At 39.1% G+C, this 25,201-nt stretch overlaps 1 protein-coding gene across 26 annotated transcripts in view; it reads left to right on the plus strand.

Moving 5' to 3' along the window:
• ARPP21 (cAMP regulated phosphoprotein 21) overlaps positions 1–25,201 on the plus strand; it is a 159,575-nt gene that overhangs the window by 57,843 nt on the left and 76,531 nt on the right. For 14 of the 26 annotated variants that reach the window (XM_020880551.2, XM_020880548.2, XM_020880555.2 and 11 more), the window contains exons 9-13: positions 428–568; positions 11,130–11,238; positions 13,088–13,189; positions 19,837–19,874; positions 21,707–21,766. In XM_020880551.2, the coding sequence (XP_020736210.2) occupies positions 428–568; positions 11,130–11,238; positions 13,088–13,189; positions 19,837–19,874; positions 21,707–21,766 (450 nt within the window). The remainder of the gene's footprint in view (positions 1–427; positions 569–11,129; positions 11,239–13,087; positions 13,190–19,836; positions 19,875–21,706; positions 21,767–25,201) is intronic. The other 12 variants (XM_070455368.1, XM_070455369.1, XM_070455370.1 and 9 more) reach the window with 7 other exon arrangements.

Raw genomic sequence — 25,201 nt, forward strand, 5'->3', positions numbered from 1 at the left:
TAGTTTTTTAATGGGCTCCAGCTGGCTGTAGTCAGTTATGCCTGGAAATAATTGTGCTGCTTTCAGTGTCAGCCGTGTAGTGACATCTCCAGATAGACATCTGCAGTCCCATGTTATGTCATGTCATTCGTTGCTGTGCCTGGCTGTGTGGATAAGGTCTCCTGGTCTAAAACAGAATATACTTTCCATTAAGTTCTCTGTGGTCTGAGAAATGCACAACTGTAAAACAAAAACACTTATTGTACTTTAATCAATACATCTATAAGTGGAAAATTGGTCTGGAAATGAGAACATCGAGTGATGCCAGGAATGAAATAAGCTTAATGGTTTGGATGAAAAAGAAACAGTTTTGTGTGTATATCTCTCAAATGTACTACGGGCCAGAAACGAAAATGCTGATGCTGCTGTTTCTTGTATTCCTTTCCAGTAATCATTATAAAAAGTTTCCTCAGATGTCATCCTATCAGAGGATGCTTGTCCACCGAGTGGCCGCTTACTTTGGGCTGGATCACAATGTCGATCAAACAGGGAAATCGGTCATCATCAACAAGACCAGCAACACAAGAATGTAAGCCCCTTCACTGTATTTATTTAGCATTTTCTTTTTCTCTTGTGGATTTGTTTATAAGCACACAATATACAGTTCAAAGTACATGGCATTTAAAATGTACAGTGTTATTTTATATCTTGCTCTTATCAACAGTAGTGGCATTTATCTATACAAGATTATCTGTGGACCAGGAAAGTTGATAAAATTTAGGCTGTAAAGTGTATTTATTCCCAGATTGTTACATAGCTCCTGAAACACAATTTTCTTCCTTCCATTAGTAATCCATCTGGTTATATACCAAACATGGAACATGTTATGTCAGCTCCAACTCCGATTAAAAATAGCAGACATTTAAAAACAACAATAACATATATAGGATGATTATCCTTTTCTTTCTTTTTCTGGTGTCAACACATTGATCTTACTGTGGTGTCTAGAATAACAAAAACTCCAAACCTGGAGACCGAAGTCTGGCCTCTAAGACCCAGTTCTTTTCCTTACTACCTGGGTGATTTGAAATAAGTCATGTAAAATGTGCCCTCTTGGGTTTTTTTCACTTGTAAAATCAGAGTTTTTTGAGCTAGATAATATCTAAGTCTGGCTCTAAAAGAAGGTTGCTTGTTGTTTTGCTTCTTTCAATGGTTGTTTGCTTCTGTCTCACTGTGTTTTCATGGTGTCACTGAAAACATAAAATGAGTGGTCATTTGCTTTAGAAACTTTGAACTGTGTCTGTTGAACCTACATCTCCTTTAAGCACAGACCATTTTTATAGCACAGTACACATTAAACTGAAAAACTGTCCTCATATAAAGCAATTTCTTAAGACATTTGTATTTGGTAAATTGCGCACATTGCGTGGTAGTTAGGAATGCCATGTTACTGAAGGGAACTTTTGTGTCAGGCACAGCAATGTGGTTCAGACATTAGTTTCTATTCTCTGGAGCCTGGGCCTTGTTGGGGTGGAGATGAGACCCCTTCTCTGCTCAAGGCTTGGTCTGTGTTAGACAGAATGAGTGTGAAGGTCATAGTCGGGAGAACTCAAGCTGGGAGATCTGGGGCTCCTGAGATTGGCTATTTTCTCAGGGACACTGAGCGCTTCTCTTCTCTGGACTTCAGATTATTTATTTATCTGCAGGAGAGAGTTTGGAATGGTTAATGTTTAAAGGCCCTTGAGCTTCAGAAGTCTTGGGTCCTGTGGTTGCATTTTATTGTGAGGGCAAAACACATCTTAAAATTTATCAGCTTTCCACTTTATCTGATTGTTGGCACATGGACCTCCTATTTTGAACAGTAGTAGGACTGAAAGGTCACTGTCCTTTAATCCTTCCCTGTCTATTAAATACTCCTAGTCATTGCTGTTGTTTTTCATTCTTCATTCTGGTTTTTCTTATGATTTTCAGATACTATAACGCAGGGACACACGGACTGCAAACTAGGCAGGCAGTTCTGTCCTTTTAATTCTTTCTCTATAAGGCCGTAACAGACGTGGAAAAGCCCATAGATCAAGTAGATTGATGTGGTTTCAACTAGTAGAGACAGTGCATTTATGTTTAATTCACCCTGATTTTGCAGTCGCATAGTCATAAATATTAATACACATGTTTGAGACCTGTTTCCTTGTCAAACAGTTCTTGAGAAAATACAACACTCTTTGTATAAAGGCTCTTGGTAACTCAGCAATGGCTCCAAACTTGCAATCAGTTTGATACAGTAGTCACTAGTTATATATGGCTATTTACATTTTAAATTAATTAAATTGAAATATAATTTAAGCTTTAAGATTCAGTTCCTCTGTCAGGCTAGCCATATTTCAGGTGTACCTATTGGAGAATATACAGAACGTTCCTTTTATTTCAGAACGTTCTGTAGGTCAAATCCTTGTGATTCTTGCAAGTTTCCAAATACCACTGGAGAACATAATATGTCCCTTAAAGCTTTTCTTTCTGCTAATGTGCATCATATAATCAGACTTCTTCACTTCCAAAAGAACACTAGCTTTTTTTTTTTTTCCTTTAATGGCCAATTTCCAATAGATGCCATGTGTTTATGCCTTGAGGAAGAGCAGAAGGAGAACTTGGTGCAGGAAGCACCTTTAGGTATTGTCCCTATAACAAAGTGCCTGGGCTGCTAGGCGTTTTGTCTAGTTCCTGCCTTTGATCATCAACATTTAGTCCCCACTCTGTGAGAACTGAATTTAATAATCTTTCATCCACAGCTGTATCAAATGCCACCACTCTATTCCAGACACCTTTCTGGCCATCCTTGATTTGAGTGGCTCTTGCCAAAGATTGAAATGGGGATGGGGGAAGCTAATATCTTTCAGAACAAGAGAAAAAGATGAATATAATGTCCTTTTATAAATAGCATCCAGTCACATTTTCAGGACCTGAGTCACTTTTGAGCAGTGTTTAGCAAAGGAGAAATGTAGTTCTGTGGGAAATTATATTTGCCATTGAAAGTCTGTTGCCATGTTTTCATGGAGTTAAAGTTCAAAAGATAACATCTCTTCACGTTCTAGGTGTCTTGCATATTTTTGACTTTGAAAATTTCAAGAGTTGTGCCATCAGGACAACTGGCCTATGATGATTGTGGGGACCATATTGGGTTAGATACATTATTAGATGAAAATGTTTCCATTTCTATAAAGGAAGGAGGCTGAGATGGAAGTTCCTCAGATGATTCCTTGTGGGTTTTCTGTTTTGGCGATATCGTTTCAATGTGTGCACTTTAATGGTACCCCAAAACAAATGCATGGAGATGGATATTTTAAATGTCAGTAGAGATTGGGAGAAATGCAGAAAACTGGATGGAAGATACAAAACTGAACTGAAGGGCTGAGGAAGGGAAACTACTTCCTTTTTTAAATTTTTCATTTTCAATGACCATGCTGGCATGTAAGGTGTTCTCTGAAGTGGATGCCTGTCAGCTAGATATTGGCTAGGATTTATTTCCAGAATTCCTGTTTTTCTAGATTGTCTGCAGTTTAAGTGTCTTAGAATGTGTCTTGAAAATACTAAGTTTTGCATGGAGAGAAAATAGTTTCACCTGAAGTTCAAAATATTTAAGTCATGACAACAGATTCTGGGGATTATATATATACATGCATGTGTACTACAGTCACCTCTAGTATTTTCTCTGATATCTTCAAATATAATACATCCATCCTTTCATGATGGAAAAAATTACCTCAGACTTTTCAGATAGTTAGAATCACTTATAATAGCATTACATACTATTTGTTCGGTTGTACTGGTTACTTTACATCTTATCTAATGTATATTATTTCATTCATATTAAAATCATACTTAGAACCTAAGTCATTAGAGCCTCATTTTACAGAAGAAGAACATTAAGTGCACAGGTTTGATCCCTGGTACAGGAAGATTCTGTATCCTGCAGGGCTCCACAGCTACTGAAACTTGCATGCTAGACTCAGTTTGGGACCTCCAGAGAAGCAATGATCAGCAGGCTGGAATCTCAACCCAGTGTGTCTCATGCCAAGAACAACGTTACTAAGTAATCTAACTCTCTTTAAGGCAAAACAGTCCAGACTGTCTTGATCGACATGCTCAAGATCTCCGGGATTGGTTGAGAATTCCCACTCCTAAGTCTTCCGTGGTCTGATAAGAAACAATGATTGAGGGAGAAAGTCTTTTTGAAGGTTAACTCAGTGGTATCAGTAAATAACAGATACTTCCTCTCATATGACAGCATTTGCCAGATTTTCTTTATCACCACTACATGGTGTGACATTTGGGGAAAAAATATGCAGTATTTAGAGGGAGTGCTATCCATTCAGTGGAAAATTCCTATACTCTGTTTCCATCGGTGTTTTCAAGAAAGAAAAAAACTGTGTTTACAGATAATGTCAGTGCAGGAGGTGAGCCTGTCCTTTGTGTGAACACAAAATTAGTCTTCCAAGCAACTCAGTTGTCCAGATGCATGTTTTCATGTCGTAACCACAGGAGCGTGGGGTTAAGGGTGTATTGTGTTCATTTGGAATTCATTCCAGAAAGGTGCCTTCTTCCAAGGGAACTGATGCGCTGTGACGAGTTAGCAAAGAACAGTCACCTTACCCTGGCACCGCCCTGCCCTGGCTGTTTCTCAGGGCTGGGCAGGCAGAGGACAGTGAGCATCAGTCACCTCCGCCATCCAGCACAACACTCAGCCCACAACGCAGGTCTTAATGATTGGCGATGCCTCTGTTTAGAATGTCCTCAGTTTTTGAACTGAGGCTTGGTGTTTTTTCTGCTTTAGTCAGGCTCTCTTTCCCCAGCGTATGGCCAGAAGTATGTTTTCATCTCTAGCACTTACAGATTTTTTTTTCTGTTGGAATTCTCTGTTAACTGTCAGATTATTTGGCCACCCCAGATGAGCCCCTTGGAAATCTGGGGCAGAGGTATTAGGGTGTGTGCAACTTGGCACTGCAAGGGATACTTAAAATGTATTTACTTTCTATCATGTTACTTTTTAAAATCTGTTTTTATTTGTGGCTGTGCTGGATCTTTGTTGCTGTGCACAGGCTTGCTTTATTTGCGGGGATCGGGGGCTGTTCTTCTTTGTGAGTTTCTCATTCTCCTTTTGTATTCATTCAAAATAATTTCCAAGTATCTAGCTAACTAGCTCACAGCATTCTAGGCAGATAGAGCTAGGCTGAGATTCATGTCTTGATCTTATCTGGTCTCTTCACAAAAGATCAAGCCTGAAATCCACCACTCCTGTCACTCAGCCATGATTGAGGTTTGGAGAACAAGAACTAACATGAACAGAATCAATACCCCAAATGATGATAAAATCAAGAAGCAAACCAAACACTATCCTTTCACTGAGACCAGACCCACTGTATTTGTTTTTTGCTTGTTCTTTTCTTTCTTTTTTTTTTTTTTTTTACAAAATCCTAATTTACATTTAATTTTTAAAAAGTAAACAGAGAACTCAGTTAATGTTAATACCAAGATGAATACTAAAACTGTGATGCAAAACTCCAGAACCACAGAACACACTGGATTAAAAACTGTCCTACCAAAACTTAGAACTGAGATAAGACCCATTTTCTTAATTCTTTCAAGTGCCAAGCATTTCTCACACATTCCATACTTTGCATAGAAGTACAAGCTATACATCAGATCCATCTTCTTTCTATTCAGAGTTTATTGGAGGAGCCAGGAACATTTTGATCAGGACTCTGTGCATGTGTATGTAAACACATGGTATGTAAGTGCCAGCCTAGTTGTATAAGTGTGTAAAGACATTATCTGTATTTTACAGTTTGCAGCAGTTTAGAGGAAGGTTCACTGAACATGAACTATTTATAGTATTTATATACTATAAATACTATATAGGATATTTTCCTATATGTATGGTAGTTTTGAAGGGAGACAGATTATGGTGACTTGGTTCATTCCATCTGCAGCTTGGCCTCCTGTAGGCAGCAGAAATAGGCCCAGTTTCTGCAGGCTCCCTCTGTTGCTTCTAGATCCACCTTGAGGAGGAGCAGTCATGTTAGCACTTGTACCTTGGTGGAAGTTGAAGGCCAGAGCCTGTTTACAATGAATCTTCGTGGTGTAGTTCCTGTGTCTTGTTAATCTTAAGGGTTTCTGCTACTGGAGAGGCTATGAGCATATCTCTGTGGCTCTAGGAAAAATGGAATTGAGGTACACAGGAGAAAGAGAAGTTGTAGTTTGTTGGCTGAAGGCGTTTGGTTTCCAGACTTAAATGCTAGAATACTGAAATTGTAAGGTGTGGTCTCATTTCAAAGAGAATCAAAAGGACAAGATGAAAGTGGAAATTATAAAATATGTAAAGAAGAATGTAGGACTTTCTTTTATAAATAAGAAATATCAATTGTCAATGTGCTTCCCCAGGTGTCCCAGCAGAAGAATCCACCTGCCAGTGCAGGAGACGAAGGAGACGTGGGTCCAATCCCTGGGTCAGGAAGTGCCTGGAGGAGGTCATGGCAACCTACTCCAGTATTCTTGCCTGGATAACCACATGGACAGAGGAGTCTGGCAGACTATAGTCCATGGGGTTGCAGAGTCGGATGCAACTGAGCGCACACACACACACACACGCACACGCGCGCACGCACATCGGTTGTCAATGTTGTAATTGAATATTTTCCCATGTGAAGGGAACAGGGCCACTTAGACTTCTCTAATATGTTTGACTATTAAAATATTTTCGACGAATGTGTTACACATGAAACATTTCATCCTATTATGCACAGCCACATTTCTTTGTTAAGATGTATGCATGTTGATGATCATCTTTCCATTATTCAGGATGAAATTCAAAGATGTCCCTTGCTGCTCCTCTGCGTCTAGTAGAATTGAATTCTTCATTTGTGTATATGTTGGGGGAGGAAGTGGGGAGTGATTAAGCTGAACTGCTTGAAGAAAAGTAATATATCTGGTTTCAAGAAGCTGGCAGTGAGACTAAAGCACTGAAAATACTTCTGGATCAAAAAGATAAAAAACATAATAAAGCATGCTCATCTTTTTCTAAGCTTCAGGTGAGAAAAAAAACTAAAATTGGAACCAGTTGAGTAGGACAGTTTGATAGTCCTATGCAATGGTGTTTCACTCAGCCATTGCTGTTTTTTAGTCACTAAGTCATGTCCAACTCTACGCGACCCCATGACTGCAGCCGGCCAGGCTCCTCTGTCCATGAGATTCTCCAGGCAAGAATACTGGGGTGGGTTACACGCCCTCCTCCAGGGGATCTTTTGACCTAGGGATCAAACTCGCGTCTCCTGTGCATCGGCAGGCAGATTCTTTACCACACCTGAGCCATCACGGAAGTCCCTCTCAATTCATGAGCTTTGTCTGTCTAATCAAGAACAATGAGGAGTTGATTCAAACTTTTGGAAGGATTGACTAGGGGATCCCAAGACGGACTGGAAATGCTAGTGCTATTCTCCACACATGAACAATGAGTGCCGCAGTAGATACCTGCTATGAATTGTGGGGAAATACTTTTTTTTTAAACTTAAGGAAGAGGAGTTTTTTTTTTTTAAATCAAGAAGAAAAATTAGATTTGTTTTCTTTGCTTTGGGGAATGATAGACAGTAGAAATAGCACATGGACTAAAGTCTTCCAGGAAAAATAATGTAGGCATGTAGTGCTTGCTTCAGCAGCTCATATACTAAAAAATGCAGGCATGTATAAATGCATGGCCATGAGATACACAGTAAACTCTAGTTGTCATTAATTTAATAAATAGTGTGACCTTTTGCAGCTCTGAGGAGTTTTTCTTAGAGTTACATCTTCATCTTGATCCATTGAAAGTAATTCATCACCACTTTAAATGAAGGTCCATACCATATTACTGTAGTTTCATTCATTTTGTGGCTAAGAAATAATATTGCTATGATGTTAAATTAGTGGTTAAAAGGATTTTTAAAAGCTTTAATATAATAGTGCATTACTGGTAATTTTTAGTGCAGTCACATGTGATATTTCAGTCATAAACTACAGTTTGCGTGAGTTTAAACTGAAAATTACTCCTTACCTCTAGATAAGTCTCTATAAAGTCAACCTGGAAAAATCTTATTATGTTTATTTTATTCCTTTTATGCAAACTTCAAATGGTTACTTTATAATCTTTCAAAACACTTTTGGTAAGTCAAGAAATGATTAGTTATTTGTACTATTAATTTCTAATGTTTGAATACAAATTTTTTTGAAAACAGTTGTGGATGATGCCCTTTGCATAATTTATATCAGAATAACAAGTATCATTGCTCTCAATAATATTTACATTATTGATTCAGACAAGCTCCTTTGACTACCCCTGCTTAAGTGATGGATGTGTTTTTCCTGAATATGTCCTGCTGTGAAATAAAAATAAGCCAGCACTATGAAGAAATGCAAATGAAGTTTCAAAAATAATGGTTAAATAGCTCTTGTGTAACTGTAATGACACTTTAAACTGAGAAGTTCCCATACTAAAAAAGTTAAAATTCCCATTTCCACCTCTTTTCCTCCAATGTGAAAACCTTTTCTTTAATGACACCATTAGTTTTGGTCAGCTTGCAGTCAAACATAAATCTGATTTTTAAAGATGTTCCTAATGTTCTGAATTTGAATTTATGTTCCTACTAACCCAACTCTACCCTGTTCTGTTTTACAATTTAAACATTTATGAATTTATGACTGCATATCTTAGTGATTCTTTGATCTGTCCCTGAGTTACTGTGACTTATATACAGCTGTGCTAAATTTTCATACATTCATACACTAAGTCATTTATTCACCCAACCGAATGCCTCCCAATGCCAGGCATGGTTCTAGGCACCAAGGATACACTATTTCAAAAAGCAAGATCCCTACCCACATGGAACTTGCATTCCATCTCTGGTTAGTATGCTGAAATCTCACTCTAAATATTTTTCTCCTGAAAGAGGACTTTGCATGCGTGCTCAGTCACTTCAGTTGTGTCCAACTCTTGGCAGCCCTATGGACTTTAGCCCCGAGGCTCCCCTGTCCATGGGATTCTCCAGGCAAGAATACTGGAGTGGGTTGCCGTTTCCTTCTCCAAAAGAAGAATTTAGTCTGAAGCAAATTCACCTTATGTTCATGGGTGCCATTTCATTTCTAAATGAACATTTACAGATGATTAGCAACAAATACAATAGATAGATCTGTATGTTTAGCTGTTCTCCAATCATTTCATTGACTAGAGTTTATCAGATGTTCAGAGCTCAGAGCTATTAGGAGAAGATTAATTAGCACTGCTACTGTTAGCATTTGTGTTCAAGTTAATATCTTAAATTTTCCTTGTTACACAAAAATATGTACATAACAATATCTGAGTGGTTAAAAATGTTGGGAAGCTTTAAAAAAACCTCCTGGAGAATTCTTCTCATTTACAGCGGCCTGTAGCTATTCATGCTATTATAATATTGTCAGATTTTATAGTGTTATGAGTAATTGAAGGGTCCTGTGACTGGGCTCCACCAAAATATATTTAATTTCTTTACTGTCAATGATCTCTTCATTATAAAGTGCAAATTTACTCTGTCTCCTTAGTGCTCTGATCTTAAAATGTCATATTCGCACATCCAGATTGCTATATTTTATTCCATGTTAATTCTGGTGGATAACATTTACATTAATATTGAAGATGATATGATGCAGGTTTTCTGTGCTTTATCCTGAGGTGTGAGGCCCTCCAGCCGACTGAGTACAATGAAAGCAGAAAGAGACTGTTCCCTTCTCTGTAAGGAAGTAAGCAGGCTGTTTGATGCCTGTGGCTTAGTGGAAGAATATATAAACTGGAGTCAAGAGTCACTTGAGGGATAGTTTCCTTATCTGTAAAAGAGGCAAAAAAAAAAAAAAAATTGTTTCTCCTACATCAAAGTTTTATTGCAAAGACTGAATGAAAGAATGCAGAAATTATATCTAATTCCAGAAGCTATAACTGGTATTATTTCAGTTTTCTGGTTTCGTCTGCTCCCCAGTATTATAATAACTGATATATGAGTGCTTAAGGAGACAATATTTCTCAACAAGGTTTGAATTATACACTTAAACTGCTCCTTTGATTTTAAAGTGTTGTTTGCTTATTTTGGAGCTATAAGGAAACAATGAGATTCTCTTAATTACTGGCCACTCATATTAAACAACAGATGCAGTGATTTGGCTTCCTGATGACTGAACGCATACTGAACCCAGGGGAGCACAGAAAACCCACCTGGCTTCAGAAGTAATACATCAGACCTGAGAGACACCTTTTGAGAGCCATCAATTACAACTGCTTCTACACTAGAAAGGGACATTTTAGCACTTCCTCTGTGATTAACCGAAGCACAAGCTATTCACCAAGTTCTCTGGTGTGCAGGGACACTGGTGGGAAATGAACAGGGTAGTGGAGCCCTTTCCTGTAATAATACAAGATGATTAAGAGGATCTTTAAAAAAATCAATTGACGAATCAATATCATGTAACTGCTTCGAGCATTTTTTCCCATGCTAATCAGGCATTAAGTTGTTTAAGCTAAACATCTCCAGTTTCCCCCAGTTACTGAACTGATTTACAAGACATGGTCAAGGATGTCAGTCTGCTGGAGCCAGATTCCAGAGCATCTGTCATTAAAGAAAGATGGAAATAATTCATAGACAGCCCTCTTTCACTGCACATTGAGAAGCTCTCGAAAGGGAAAATATAATAGGAAGTATTCTCCTAGTTTTAATGTAGTAATCCCAACTTCTAAACATATTTACAGAATAAAGGTGGGGACTTAATGAAATTCAGGAGTGACAGAGGTCAAAATAACTATAGAAAATAGAAAATGCACATTATATATTTTCAGGCCTTTAAAATTTTGTTTTAACTTCCACCATGGTGAACAGCATGCAGCAAACAAGACTGAATTCCAAACAAAGCAAAGGTATCATAACAGTACCTGTGAAGTGACATAGTATTACCTCCATATGTTGCCAGCAATTCAAGTATCAAAACCATGTGTAAACTTTTTCTTGAATGCCACTGTGGGGGAAAAAAAAAAGAAAGAACACTAAGAAATAACTTTAAACAGGGGAAAAAACTTTTTTTATTGATATGTTTTACTTTGCTGGCAGACCAGAGCAAAGGTTTTGTGAACATTTAAAAGATGAAAAAGGTGAAGAATCCCAGAAGCGGTTTATCTTGAAGCGAGATAACTCTAGTATTGATAAAGAAGACACTCAGGTTGGTTCTCAAGTTTGAGAGTGGCTGACGTTGTTGTTTTGGAAGGTGGGCTGCCTGGTGTTCTTGTCGTTCTTCTGTTGTCCCTGCCCCCCCCCCCCCCCCCCGCAAATCTCCCCTGCCTCTGAAAAGAACCCCCACCCCCACCCTCCTGTCCCCCTCCCCTACCTGCCCCTTTGGCATTCGGTGGGTAGCAAAAGGCCACGTCATGGTTGCTTCAGCGCTGGCTCTGTGTTGGGCTGCATGGGTGGTGCTTGGCGCAGGCTCTGCTGCATGCCTTGGGGGGGTCGGGGTGCCGCAGGCTCTGAGCTGATGGGAAGAGCTTTGTCAGTTGCATTTCCAGGCGTCTGTGTAACTCTGGCAGTCGTTCCCCTCCCTACAGCTTTATCCTTCCGTTGTGCACACATTGCGCTGGATTGTCAATACGGACCGCTGATCAACTGATGTAGCTGTAAACAACAAACCTTGTTATGGTGAGGCCAGGTGGATTTTGCCAACTCTCCCAAAATAAGTCTTCGCAACAAAGAGTCGAGTTTATGTTGTAGTCCCCCACCCCTTCCCGTGTTTTAACTTCCATGTCAGTTGTTTGCTTGTTTTGCACGAACTATAGCAGAACTTCCTCCTTCCCTGTTTTTTGCTTGTGACAAAACATTACATTGTTCTAGAATAACTTTATTCACGAGAACTCGACAAGGCTAGAGAGACTTTTCTCTGGGTGGAGGGGGTGGGTTCCAGGGTGATGAAGAAAACTTAAGTAAATGGCAAAAGAAAACACATTTTCAGTGATAAGGAGAACCATAGAAAGTCATACAAATGCCATTACAATTACGCTTCCTGTCTCTGACAATGGAAATAGAGCTTTTATGAAAATGACTTTGCTTTAGAATGCTGAAAGGTAAGACAATCTGCATCACACTCAAGTTATTATTTTAATTACCCGCAGTGAGTCACTGTGAGCCAGTATGTGCATCTCTGACACTTTAAAAAAAGCCACAACAAAAAACTGTCCATCATTTGTATCTCATCTCCTCCCCCCACCACCACCCCCGAACCACACCATGGCTTGAGTTGACTTTGACACATGTGCCCATGTCGTCGTGTACTTAGTGGATGTTTGTTGAATGGATGGATGGATGGATGTGGTTAGTGCAGGGCGTTTGGGAGAGGAATGGCAGGGATAAGATGCAAAAGCAATAGGAACACAGGAAGTGACTCAAATAGAAGGCAGAAGAAGAGCAGTCCTCATGCTGGGTTCTTTGAATTGTTAGTTTTCTTGATATGGACCCTAATCCACAGACAGGCTTTTTGAATTCAGTTCCTCCTTTTATCCCAGCTGCAATGCACAGAGTAAGTCACTGAGTGAATAAAAACACAAATTAGGATGCAGAGAAATGGCATCCACACCTTTCTTTCTACCCCTTCCTGCTCTGTTTCTCTGACCACAAGTTTTCAAAGCCATTTATTCTCATGGCCACCTTGAACTCGCCACTTCCTCTTTTCTTGCCATCATTCTGCCTCCTCCTGAGGCATCACATCTTTGCTAAGGAGCCAGAACCCATCGCATGGCAAAGGGGCTGAATACCTAAGGCACATTCAGAGCTTACCTTCCAGAAACACCAAGCTATTTGCATCCAACCAGGAAACAGCCAGGAGTAACAGCACCCCTGCCATCACATGGCACACACCCCACACACATCACCCACCACGACTTCTCCAGAACCAGAGGGAGTAGACTTGTCAAGCCCCATTTATTTAAGTGAACATTTATTACTCTCAGCTGACAGTTTTTCTTGACTGCAGATTTCCAACAGCTCACCTTGGGTAACCCTCCTGATTTCTCTTTTCTGTTCAGCAAAACAGAATGCATCCATTTAGAGATGACAGACGAAGTAAATCAATTGAAGAGAGAGAAGAGGAGTATCAGAGAGTGAGGGAGAGAATATTTGCACATGATGTGAGTAGTTGTTTTCGTTGCCTCTTGAGTGCGGTCCCTCTGTCAGCAGTAAGGCAGCCTGGTTCCCCAGACCGGAAGCTGATAGAAATGAGGGAAGCTAGAGGCAGGGAGCTGCCGAAGGGCAGCGGACCAGAGGTGCTTCTGGAAGAGGACCTGGTTCAGGGAAGTGATGGAAAAATAGCCAGAGGTTTGTGTGTGTTCCCAAATATAGAGGTCCTATTTGGGGTCAATAAAATAGACCCTAAGTACAGAGAGAGGTTGCCAGCTTTGCAGAAGTCTCTTCATATTTATATTAGCCAACAGATGCCAAGTGGTTTTCTTCTTAAGACCAACAATGTGCAGAAGAAAGAATTCCAAAGCAAGAGAAGAGTCAATTGAGCATACACACACAGCATTTTCTGCATTCTTAGAAAGTATGGACACTTTGTTATATCAAAGGTAAATAAAGATACTCATCCCCTCCCCCACCCCATTTTCAGATAAAATTTGTTCTGTGACCCATTTTCAAGGGAATGATCCGAAAACAATTTCTTTTGTTCGTATCCCAACAAAGAAAATGTTGTTGGGATTTTTTTTTTTAATTCTTTTGCTCACTGTGGCCAAAATTAAATGCGATTAAATTCCGTACAAATTCAAAGGTGAAAAAAAAACTGAGTTTAGATGCAACAGAATGGAAAGGACAAGCTGTTGCTCTAGGCTTTCCCTTATATGAGCACATTTGGCAGCCTCCAAAAAATGCTGTGGGTTTTTCCCTCTGCAGAGGTATAGCCAGGAGCACCTTTGTGTAGATTCTCTGTGGCCAACATCTCTGTCTTTACTAAGTCACATGGGCATCTGACCTCCTGTGTGATTTGTTCTCATGATTTGTTCCTTTAAAAGCCATTTAGACACCTAGGCAGAGGAGGCGATGGCACCCCACTCCAGTTCTCTTGCCTGGAAAATCCCATGGATGGAGGAGCCTGGTAGGCTGCAGTCCATGACTGAGCGACTTCACTTTCACTTTTCACTTTCATTCATTGGAGAAGGAAATGGCAACCCACTCCAGTATTCTTGCCTGGAGAATCCCATGGATGGAGGAGCCTGGTAGGCTGCAGTCCATGGGGTCGTGAAGAGTCGGACACGACTGAGCTACTTCACTTTCACTTTTCACTTTCATGCACTGGAGAAAGAAATGGCAACCCACTCCAATATTCTTGCCTGGAGAATCCCAGGGATGGGGGAGCCTGGTGGGCTGCCGTCTATGGGGTCGCACAGAGTCAGACACAACTGAAGTGACTTAGCAGCAGCAGACACCTAGGCATCCATGCTCAACATGGAAGGGGCCTGCCATCCCTGGAGGTTTTAAGCCCAAGCTAGCCTCCTTGGTCTTCCACCTTGTGCTGAATCCTTTAATATGAACTACAGAGGAAATGACACTCTGCACTTCCTTCACATGCCTGTGGATTTCTCTCATCTGCTCTAGAACCTCTCTGCCTTTCTTAGATATATTAAAATACAATTTTGAATTGAATAGCCTGCTCCAAAGCTTGCAAATTAGGAGAGTGTGAGAGAAGGAGGTGAGGTAGCCATTGCTGAATGATGTCCAGGGACAATTCTAGAAGATTCTAGAAAATCCTTTAATTATGGTCAGAATTCTTGATCGTGCAAAGGACAGCCTGACACGTGGTAGACCTTTCCTTGTGTTTGCTGGATACAAGAACATAGTAATGAGAGGCTCTATTCTAGTCATAATACTGTAATAAACCTATTTGGATTGGAGATAGAGTATTCCTGTCTGATGACCTTCAAGATGAGAAATTTTTCTGAAAGAGAGTTTATTCTCTACTCTCTTTTTCTCTCTCTCCCTCACACACACACACACACACACACACACACACATTCTCCCTCTTAGTCTAATTCTGGCAAGCCGTATAGTTTATGAATGAGTTGTTACATTATAAAGCAAAGAGTAGTCACCCACATAATGTACAAACAACATTACGCTTTTTTTCTTTGTCACGTTGCCAGACACTCAAGAGCCAGTCGACAGGAACTAGCATCACTGCTGCTTGCCTGTGATGGGGGTGACACTTACCCTGCTATCCTTCATTTTTGTATTCTCATGCCCATAGGAGGTCATCGAAGGGAGGAGGGGTCAGCCTGACTCCTAGTCCACACTGCATTTCCTCACATCCCTGTTTAGGAGATTTAAAAGTAAGGAACCTGGGTTCCAGGCTGAAGATTGGAGGCAAGGGTTCCTGTTTAAAGCCTCTGGCCACATGCTGTATTTTTTTTTTAACAAGTAAAAGCAGACCTAAATGTGAGACAGCCTGAATGCAAAGCCGTTGTCATAGCCCTTTTATTCCATGAACTATTTCTTCAGCCTTCTCTGCAATGCTGTAGCTGCTTCTCCTTGTGGGAGAGGAGGTGTAAACACCTTTGATAGACACTCTGGTGGCCACCGCTTCTGGTTCTACTAATTCAGGTGGGAAACTGACACGTTTCTGATGCTGATTTTCACTTCATCTCCTAGGGCGGTAGGTTTTTTAATCGGCTTTCTGTACTCAGAGAGCTTCCCAGGTGGCTCAGGGGAAGAATCTGCCTACCAGTGTAGGAGATGCCCGAGACGTTGGTTTGATCCCTGGGTTGGGATCAAATCCAACTGATCCCCTGGAGAAGGGCATTGCAACCCACTTCAGTATTGTTGCCTGGAAAATTCCATGGACAGAGGAGCCTGGCGGGCTACAGTCCATGGAATTGCAGAGTCAGACACGACTGAGTGACTAAGCATGACAAAAACAACCCAGAGTGTACTCATGAAGGGCTTCAGAGATGACTGAAAATCCTTGTTATCACCTGTAAAATATTACACTCATGAGCATATGTACATTTTTCTAAGGATAAACTCTCTAGTGTTTATCATATTCTAAGTTTTCGTGACACTTGAACGACCATGAGCCACTGTCCTAGAGGGAAATAAAATGCCAAATGTCTCTCTCCCTTGTCTGATAGCTCTTGTAGACACAATGCAGTCATACTACTACTGGTGGTCCCCAAATTAGGCAGCTTAAAAAAGGAAAACAAAAAGCTTCTCATCCCACAGTGTGCAGCACTCAGGAATGTGGGAGCGGCTTCGCTGAGTGATTCTGTTTCCTGGTCTCTCTTGAGGCTGCAGCCGGGCTGTCGGTTTGGGCTGGAGTCACCTGCAGATTTGGTGCAGTGGTCTACTCCAGGAATCACTCACGTATCGCCAGCCCTCAGTTCTTGGCTGGCTGGCAGCTAGAGATCTCAGTTCTCACATAGTGAGGTGGGGCTCTCTGTAGGCTGGCAGGTGTCCTCACTCATGGCAACTAGCTTTCCCTGGAGCAAGTGATCTGAGAGGGAAAGAAAAAGGGTCCCAGATGGAAGCCACGGTACTGTAAGCTGATCTTGGGAGTGACATGTATTCCCTTCTGCTGTATTCTTTCAGACACACAGACCAGCTCTGCTGCACGTGGGTGGTACCACACAGACAAGGGTCCCTGGGGGCCACCCTGTATTAACAGGATATTACCATATCCTCTGTTAAACACAAACTCAAGGGCGCAGCAGCAATATGAACTTTCTCGAATACATATGGTAACATAAAGACAGGACCCCCTCGGGAGCCTTTATCTGTATAATTCCAGATTCCCAAATGATCATTACTACCCAAATTGTTAAGGTACACAAGACAATAAGTATATTAACTCATTTATAAAACAAATGCAAGGAATCCAGCATAAGGAAATTAAGTTATAGATGTATAATTTTTTCAAGCTGGTCTTTAATTTAGCATCCACATAATTTAAAAACAGAGGTAATAAAACCAGCTTCCTTTGTCAGTTATTAAGTCGTAGAGTAGTTCAAACAGGTTCAAATGTCGATATACTTAAGTAGGACTATTTTTTCTACTTGAAGTTACAATAGGCATTTATAGAAAAATACTTCCTCATGTATATACTTAAACAAAATCCAAATTTCTTTCAAAATTAGAAGTGTTCTTGAATATTTTACAAATGTATCTTGATGGCTAAGGGATGCATGTATGTGTGTGCGTGTGTGCTTTTGTACATAGGTGCATAATCCAAATATGCAGATTTATTTGGGGATTTTCTAGAAAAGGCTTTTCAAATATAGTTTGAGAATTTGGATATCTTGAAATAAGACCAATTCATCTGTTATTTGAGAACCGAAATGTTTAATTCAGAGCACACAACAATTTAGTTCTCAAATAATAAACAAGTGTACTTTTGAAGTCAGAAATATTTGAAATATAACTCTTCTTTCCTTTTGGCAAGCATGTCAACTTATTTTATGATTAATCCTATGCAGTGTTGCTTCCTTTAGGAAGGTTAAGTAGATAAAGCAATATATTTGAGAAGGACCTGTTTTGCCTAGGGGGTAATTTTTGAAGGATATTTATGTGTAAATAGGGATTCGAGGAAGATTTCATCTTTGGTTTTCACCATGGGGAGCTGATGACGAGGGTGTGAGGTACCACCTGGCTTGGGGGTAGCATGTGGAAGAGAATTCTATAACCCATTAGGCAAAAGCATTTTTCTCCTTTTCAAAAAAGCCCTTTATGTATATATCTGAGAATGCATATACCTCACAGCTCTGAATGCTGGGCTTAATTACTGTGATAATTTTATCTTTCTCTATTAAAATTTGTAAGTTATTAATGCTTCTTTTAATACACACATGCGCATGCATGCACATACATTTTCATCAGTTACTGAATCATAACCCATAATTGTCTTTGTCTTTATGAAAAGTGTAGTGGATGGATGATGAGATGGTTTTTTGTTTTTTTTTTTAGGACCTTTCCACAAAAATCAGGAAGATGCTCTGGAGATGGGTTTTTAGAGAGCATCATCTTTAATTTGCATGTGCCTTAGTTTTTAGTTCAAAGAGTTTGGGCTGCTTCCCTTACCAAATGCTATTAGATGAACAAGTCCAAAGAGGTCAGCATGTGTTTGATAACTCCTTCAAAGACATAGTCAAGTCTCAGTTATTCAGAATCAGCCAGAACATCCTAAATGTAATTGACCTCTTTCCAATCTCAAGAACTGAGACGTAGCAAAGTATTAAATTCATCATGGATATCTGACCTAGTCTCACTTTGTTCATATACCAAGACTTGGCTTAGACTTGACTCAAACCAGTTGGGAAACCCAACTAAAGGAAGTACAAACAATGGGATATTTAGCTATCTTTAAAGAGATCCTCCTAGGAATAATGTCTGGGGCACATCATCTGTATTTGTTTCCCCTTATAAAATTAAATATCAAATTACTTTAAAGGTATTTTTCTGAAAAGCCTGTTGCTTAATTGGCTGTGGTTGCCTTTTGTTACAAAGTTTTTGCACACTTCATCTTCAGGATGCATGTTAAATGCATAGGGGCTAAAACAGAAGTGATTCTAGAGATGCCCTCATTAAAATGCTCAGACCACTGAAAAAAATACATTATGCCCAAATCTAGTCCTTCAGCTTATGGAAGGAAATGATCTCTCTGGTAAAATGTAGCAAGAAACCAACATCCTGCCTGCCTCTGAGAGGTGGTTACATTAATAGCATTTTTAATTCAAAAATTCTATATTGAAAGGTCATTATTATTTCTTAATTTTTATGTTATTTTCTCTTAAAAATGAGCATATTCAGTCTCTTTGATCCCTTTAGGAGGGGAACTTACTCATTATTTAGAAAACCCACACATGTTATCTGTGTTTGTGGTTAAAACCTTAGTGCTTTGAAAATGATTTTATGTTAGTTCCTAAGCATAGTTGTATTTTACGACTGTTGTACCATATTTTGTTAAGACTTCTCTTTTTGCTTGTTAAAATTTAATTTGATTCGCCTTTCCCCAGCACCTAAGATAACGGGAATTTTATCTTCCTTACGTTGTGTATTAAACTCAAGATAGCAGAGACATGAATACTAGAGAAGGGAAGCTAAAAGGAAAGTGACTGTTTTTTTTTTTGTTTGTTTGTTTTTTTTATGTGACTGGGTTTTTTTGTGTGAAAAGCTGAGATGTATTAGATGGGTTTGCCATTCTTTTCCGATTAGCTTCATTTTGTTCTCACTTGTTTTCCGAGCTCCTCCCTCCCTACTCTGCTAACTCCCCGCCGGCATTGGTTGAGGACATCTCTTCAGTTTTGAGAGTCTCACGGGCCATGTGTTTACATTGTGAGAGTTCATGGGGCCGATCCTAGCTTCAGGATTGTGGTTTCACAGCAGGCAGATGGCGCCACGTCTGCGCGCTCCGCCTTCGTCCACCCTGGGCCTCCGGTCCAAGATGGCGGCTGGGTCTTGGCCGCCCGAGGAACCCGCTAGCTCAGGGCCTGTAGCTCACAGGCGTCTGCCGCAGTTTCATTCACAGCACCTCTCTTCTTCAGACTTGATGTTGACTGGGCTAAATCTCTCTGAAACCTGGAGACACCGTGATGGGAAAGTTGACACTTCCAACTCTAACCTTTTTGTTTTCCTTCTTCTTCTTTTTTTTTTTTTACTAAAAATGCTGCACAGTTTTCTTAATTTTTTTCCTCTTGGAGGAAAAAATAGTTTGAAAATCAGGCCAGGATTTGGGCTCCCTCAGCGTATCCTGAACTTCTGATCCAATGCCTTTTTTTGTTTGTTTGTTTTTCAGTCAGTTTGCTCCCAGGAAAGCCTCTTTGTGGAAAACAGGTAAAATGAAATTTGCTTTTTCATGTCTTTAGAAGAACAGAGTCTGTCCTGTGTGTCTTGTTTATTCATATATATATGCCATATATAAGTGTGTGCTTGAATATATGTATAAATACATATATCTATGCATGCACACATATATATGCTCACATATATGTTATTTAGCATATCCAGAAGCTATTTAATTTAGGAAAAAAGTCCTCTCAGTTATTTCCAAACATAGCTTTCAACGGTTTCCTTATTTGAAGTCTCAACTTCTGGTCCTAACAAAGATATAATTCTGTTACCTTCCCCAGGCATTAAAAAGTATAACTGTTGAGACAGGAACTTGCAGTTTCATTGGCTTATTGAATAGGCTGCTAAAATCACTTGTGTATATGGTATTATCAACCACTTCGTGTGCCCCTTCATTGTATGTAGCTACACAGATAATAATTTGAATAATGTTGTTTTATGTTTCTCATTCTAAATAATCTACTGGTTTTCATAAAAGGCCTAACTTGGAAAACTTAGCTAAACTGATCTAGTCTGTAGAGTGTATCTGGCTGGGTGTTAGTAGGGGAAGGGATGGTTATGACATGAATGGGTTAAAACATTTATACAAAGTCTTGTGTATAAGAGCAGAGGTTTTCAAATTTAGCATGTACCTTCTAAAAATAGTTCTAAACTGATATAGATATTAAAATGCTCCATTAGTTTAATTGCATATTTTCAAGGGGAATTAAGGAATTCCACATTAGCTGTACTGATCACATTAACATACATCACAATGGGCAATTTGGATTGGAAATACGGTTTCCATTTTAAAAGGGGTGGTTAATTTCATTTCAGGTGTTGGCTTAATAGGCACCCCTATAAAATTGATTAAAACAGAGGCTATTTGATTAAATTCCAGTACTTAGAAAATCTGAACATTAGAGAGGATTGGTTTAAAAAATGCCATCATTCATATTAGCAGTTAGAACTCTTCAAGTAACTACCCTCAGTTGAACAACCTCTTGCAGAAAAAGGAATGAGAGTAGTGAGCAAGTCTTTACAAGATATCTAAAAGCATCCTCAAAAATCCATACAGATTTCAACAAATATTCTGTATTTACAGTAAATTCAGAATCCCTGAGTTTTAACATCTTAGGTACGATTCTGAGGCCAAAATTCTCTGTCCTTACCCAGAAGATGAAATGAGCATTTAGAATTCCATTTAGTAGGACCCTCGTTCCCTAGTCTTCTGGCCAGTCATTTTCCCTGCTTACTCCCTAATCGTAATCATTTATTTGTGTGTTGTATAAAAAGACCGCTAGTGCACTTGTGTCCCTAATATTCAAATTGGAGTATATTCATATAATTGGTCACTAATACTCATTGCATATGTTAAGAAGTCTTGACAGTCCCAGAAGCAAAAATCTGAGTAGATTCTCTACAAAAATAAATATATTTCTTGAGTACCTGCCTTTGAAAGGTCATATTTCACTATGCCCCAGAAATAAAGAATAATTTTAATATTATCCAAAGAGAAAAATCACAACTGATATATTCAATTACTTAAATATCTATTATATCTGTGTCAGTTACTTTGATTCTCCTCTCCTCCCATTCCCTCTGTCTTTTCTTCCCTTCTTTCTCCCTTGTCTAGTATTAGTGCGTTAATCCTAGGACATGGACAAATCAGGCTGCCATTCATTTATGAGGGCAGAATTCAACATCAGGCAAATAAACCATAGCCTATGGGGTTGATCTGCAAGACAGGTGTGCTGTAGTGGGTTCACATCCATTTGACATAGGGCATTTAGTACCCTTAGATTTCATATCATAAAAACCATGTTTTTCATTTCCAGTAGGCTCTTGGAAGACAGTAACATATGCAGTGAGACCTATAAGAAAAGACAGCTCTTTCGGTTGGTATGGTTTCCTTTTTTAAAACTGTGTTTTCAGATTATGTGCCAGAATCAATGTTGACTATAAGTGTATTAGTGTAAACTATCTCTGTTCATGAAAGGAAATATGTTTGGTTATTTCTTTGTAAAGCTTGTTACCGAGCTAGCTTTGAAGCTTTATTGGGGCCTGTAAGACACAGGACTGGCAAACCACGGCTTGGTCTATAGTCTTGTAGGATTCTTCCTCTGATTCTCTGGGTTTTTCTCTGGGGCTGACTTTGGGAGTACACCAACTTCACATTCCCAAATCAACTTTGCTAAATTACACTGAATTAATATTTCTCTGGCAGGTTGCAATTGTGTACATGTTCCCAATACTAGAATGCAAATCCAGGATAACTATTTGAGTAGATGATTTTTAGCCACTACTATCCATCAGGATATTTCAAACATTTTTTCAAGCACAGATTTTATTTCTAAAGAAAGATATGGGATTGTCTCCAATTATATTGAATTACATAAAATCTAGATCTGTGTAGGGTAAGGGGAATGTGTGTATTTATAATAGATACATATAGTTTCATATGTAATATATATGTAATTATATAAACATATATAAAGTTTTATGTAAACATATATAAAGTTTTATACAAGGCTGGAGAGTGCCAGAGAACTAAAGGGTCTATAGCCATTCTCTCATCACTTTATTAAAAGTATCTCTATCATCCATTGTAGGGAAGTGGATATACTGTGCTGTATATATATATATATATATATATATATAAATAATATGATTATATGTGTGTATGTATATTGAATACCTCACACATATATTTAATATGTTAGTGTTTTTATGACTATTAGGGAAGGCAAAACAAACCAAACAATAAAAGTTATTGACCATTTAGAAGGAAGAAAATACCAAAAAAAAAAAAAAAAGTAAATGGATTCTGGGCTTTGAATATATCTTTTTGCTGTAAATCTGAACTTATGACCCCAACATCAGAAAAGTTCATTTCTTCTCTTTACACTGTGGCAGAAACAAAAAACAGGATCTATTTTTTTTAAGCTTTTACTTTTCTATGTTGAACAACATCTCTAACACCTTTCTCTTGTATCATTAGACAGTTTATTTTCATACTTGAAGATTAAGAAAATAACCTTGAATTTTTTCCCTTGAAAGCCCAGGAAAAGACTGTGATTTACCAGTGCTCATGCAGTCACACACCATGGCTTGGTTTGTTGAGACCAGTAGAGATAAAATTCTTAACCCCTAGAGGCATTTAGTTTGGGGGCTTCCCTTGTGGCTCAGCTGGTAAAGAATCCACCTGCAATGCAGGAGACCTGGGTTGGGAAGATCCCCCGAAGAAGGGAAAGGCTACCCACTCCAGTATTCTGGCCTGGAGAATTCCATGGACAGTACATGGGGTTGCAAAGATAGCCCCAAATCTGGGTCCCTAGCCAGAACTACCTTCTACTAAGGTCAGCCATTGCAAATATAGATGCTATAACCCACCAAAATTTCCAAGCACAGAAACTTCGGAATGTGACTTAGTACAAAGCAATCCACACACTGATGAAAGTAATTCAAAGTCTACATCATACCTAACTTTGTTTAAAAAAAAAAAAAGCCATGTTCAGACATGAAGGAAAATAAAAATTATCAGTTACATTACTCAGCATAGAAAGTAGAACTTAGAGTACCTGCCCTCTGACTAGTCTGGGGTCAAATTCTATATAGTTACATACAAGAGGGCCAGCACCTCTTGGTGACCAGATATCGCATTATCATCATCTTCCTGATTCCCAGTTAGAAGGGAATCAGGACTGCACTTAGGAGTGATGGGAAGGCGCTTGTGGATATAATACCTATGATCCCGCACCCAAGTAGATATATGCAGTTCAACTCTGGACCTTACTGCCAGTATTAAGGTGAAAGATGGATAGAGCAGTAAAAAAGATGATTTCCAGGTATCAGTATCTAGAGACCATAAATTGATCATTTTAAATCTCATTAATGCTAACTCTCTAAAGCAAAAACTTAAATTCCATTTTTAAAATAAACTTACAGATCTTAACTTGGGTTGAGGATTTGAGCCAGTGGAGTGAAGGTAGAAGTTAAGGAAATCTTAGGTTGCCTTATTAGCCAGGGGATGAAATGAGTCTTAGAAGAGCTACCCAGTGTTTTCGAAACATGCCAAAATGCTCTGAGGAGTGGTGGCCGACACTTCCTTTGCAGAGAAAGGGTCAGCCATGCTGGCATTTAGAGGAAGTCTGAATTCCTCCCGTGGAGGTGAAGAGTTGATACGGAGAGAATAATTGAAGCAGAATTAGTGATGATCACCCCCGTATGGAGAGTTGCCTTCTGACACATCCTGTATGCTAAGGACCACCTCAGATCTCTTCCTATAATAAATAGTCTATGTTAGCGACAAGTGAGATTATTGTCACATCCCTGGTACATTCACTGTTGCTAAATAAAACTTTAGTTGGGCTTTGTCAAGGGTGGGTCAGATTAATCAGAATTATATGAGCAAATATTGAAGCTGAATTTAGAGATTGAAAAGGAAATAATCAGATTTTCTCTACTCAGTCTCCTCTGGGCTACTTGAATTTCATAGGTGTTTAGGAACTAAAGTCACCTGGCTCTTGGTGAGTGTCTGATACTTCCTGCTCATAAAATAGTCTTCTTAAACAGTCCTCATTTCTAAAACGAGCCCATCCCTGAGGTGCTGAACACAGAGAGGATGTTTGTAGGAGAACATTCAGAGAAGAGAGCCGGGCACTGAGTGCTTTGTTTTGTGAGTTTTCTGTTGCATTTCCTCCCTTCACTGTGCAAAATATTCATGACAAACTAGCTGTTTTGTTTTTATTAGCTCTTGGATTCATTGACCTTCTTAAGTTTTCACGAAATGAAAGAAAAAGTTAAAGCAAAATCTGAAATTTCCTGTATGCCTTCTGTACATTATGGTGGGTGAGTGTTTCAGTCAGATCTTTGTACTTTTAGCATCTCAACAGTCCATGATTGTCTTTAGAAGAATATTAATAAAGCTACTGTTCACATCTTAGAGGTTTGGATCCAGATTTATGTCACATCACACAGTGATATGAAATTAGGGGTTATATGTATTGCCCATGGTTTTTGTCCTCTTTACTTATTTATAGTCCATGAGAATCTTAGAATATTTTGATGATCCATAATTTCCAACTGCAGAAAAGGCTTTGAAAACAGTAACCAAGTTATTCTTTAAGCAATTGGAAACCAATGAAAATGCAAATTTCATCAGATTCCTCTGTAAAATACATGCAGCTTTGCACACTGCTGAGAAAGGCTCTCAAGTCTTCAAAATTGACTTCTGGCTATTGGATCTGTTCCAGTAAATTCAGTCTTTTTCTATTTGAATTTTGAACAAATGTTGTCATTTCACCTATGGAGCTATTTTGTTATTTCCATTG

The sequence above is a fragment of the Odocoileus virginianus genome, chromosome 26, assembly GCF_023699985.2.
Source record: "Odocoileus virginianus isolate 20LAN1187 ecotype Illinois chromosome 26, Ovbor_1.2, whole genome shotgun sequence".
NCBI lineage: Eukaryota > Metazoa > Chordata > Mammalia > Artiodactyla > Cervidae > Odocoileus > Odocoileus virginianus.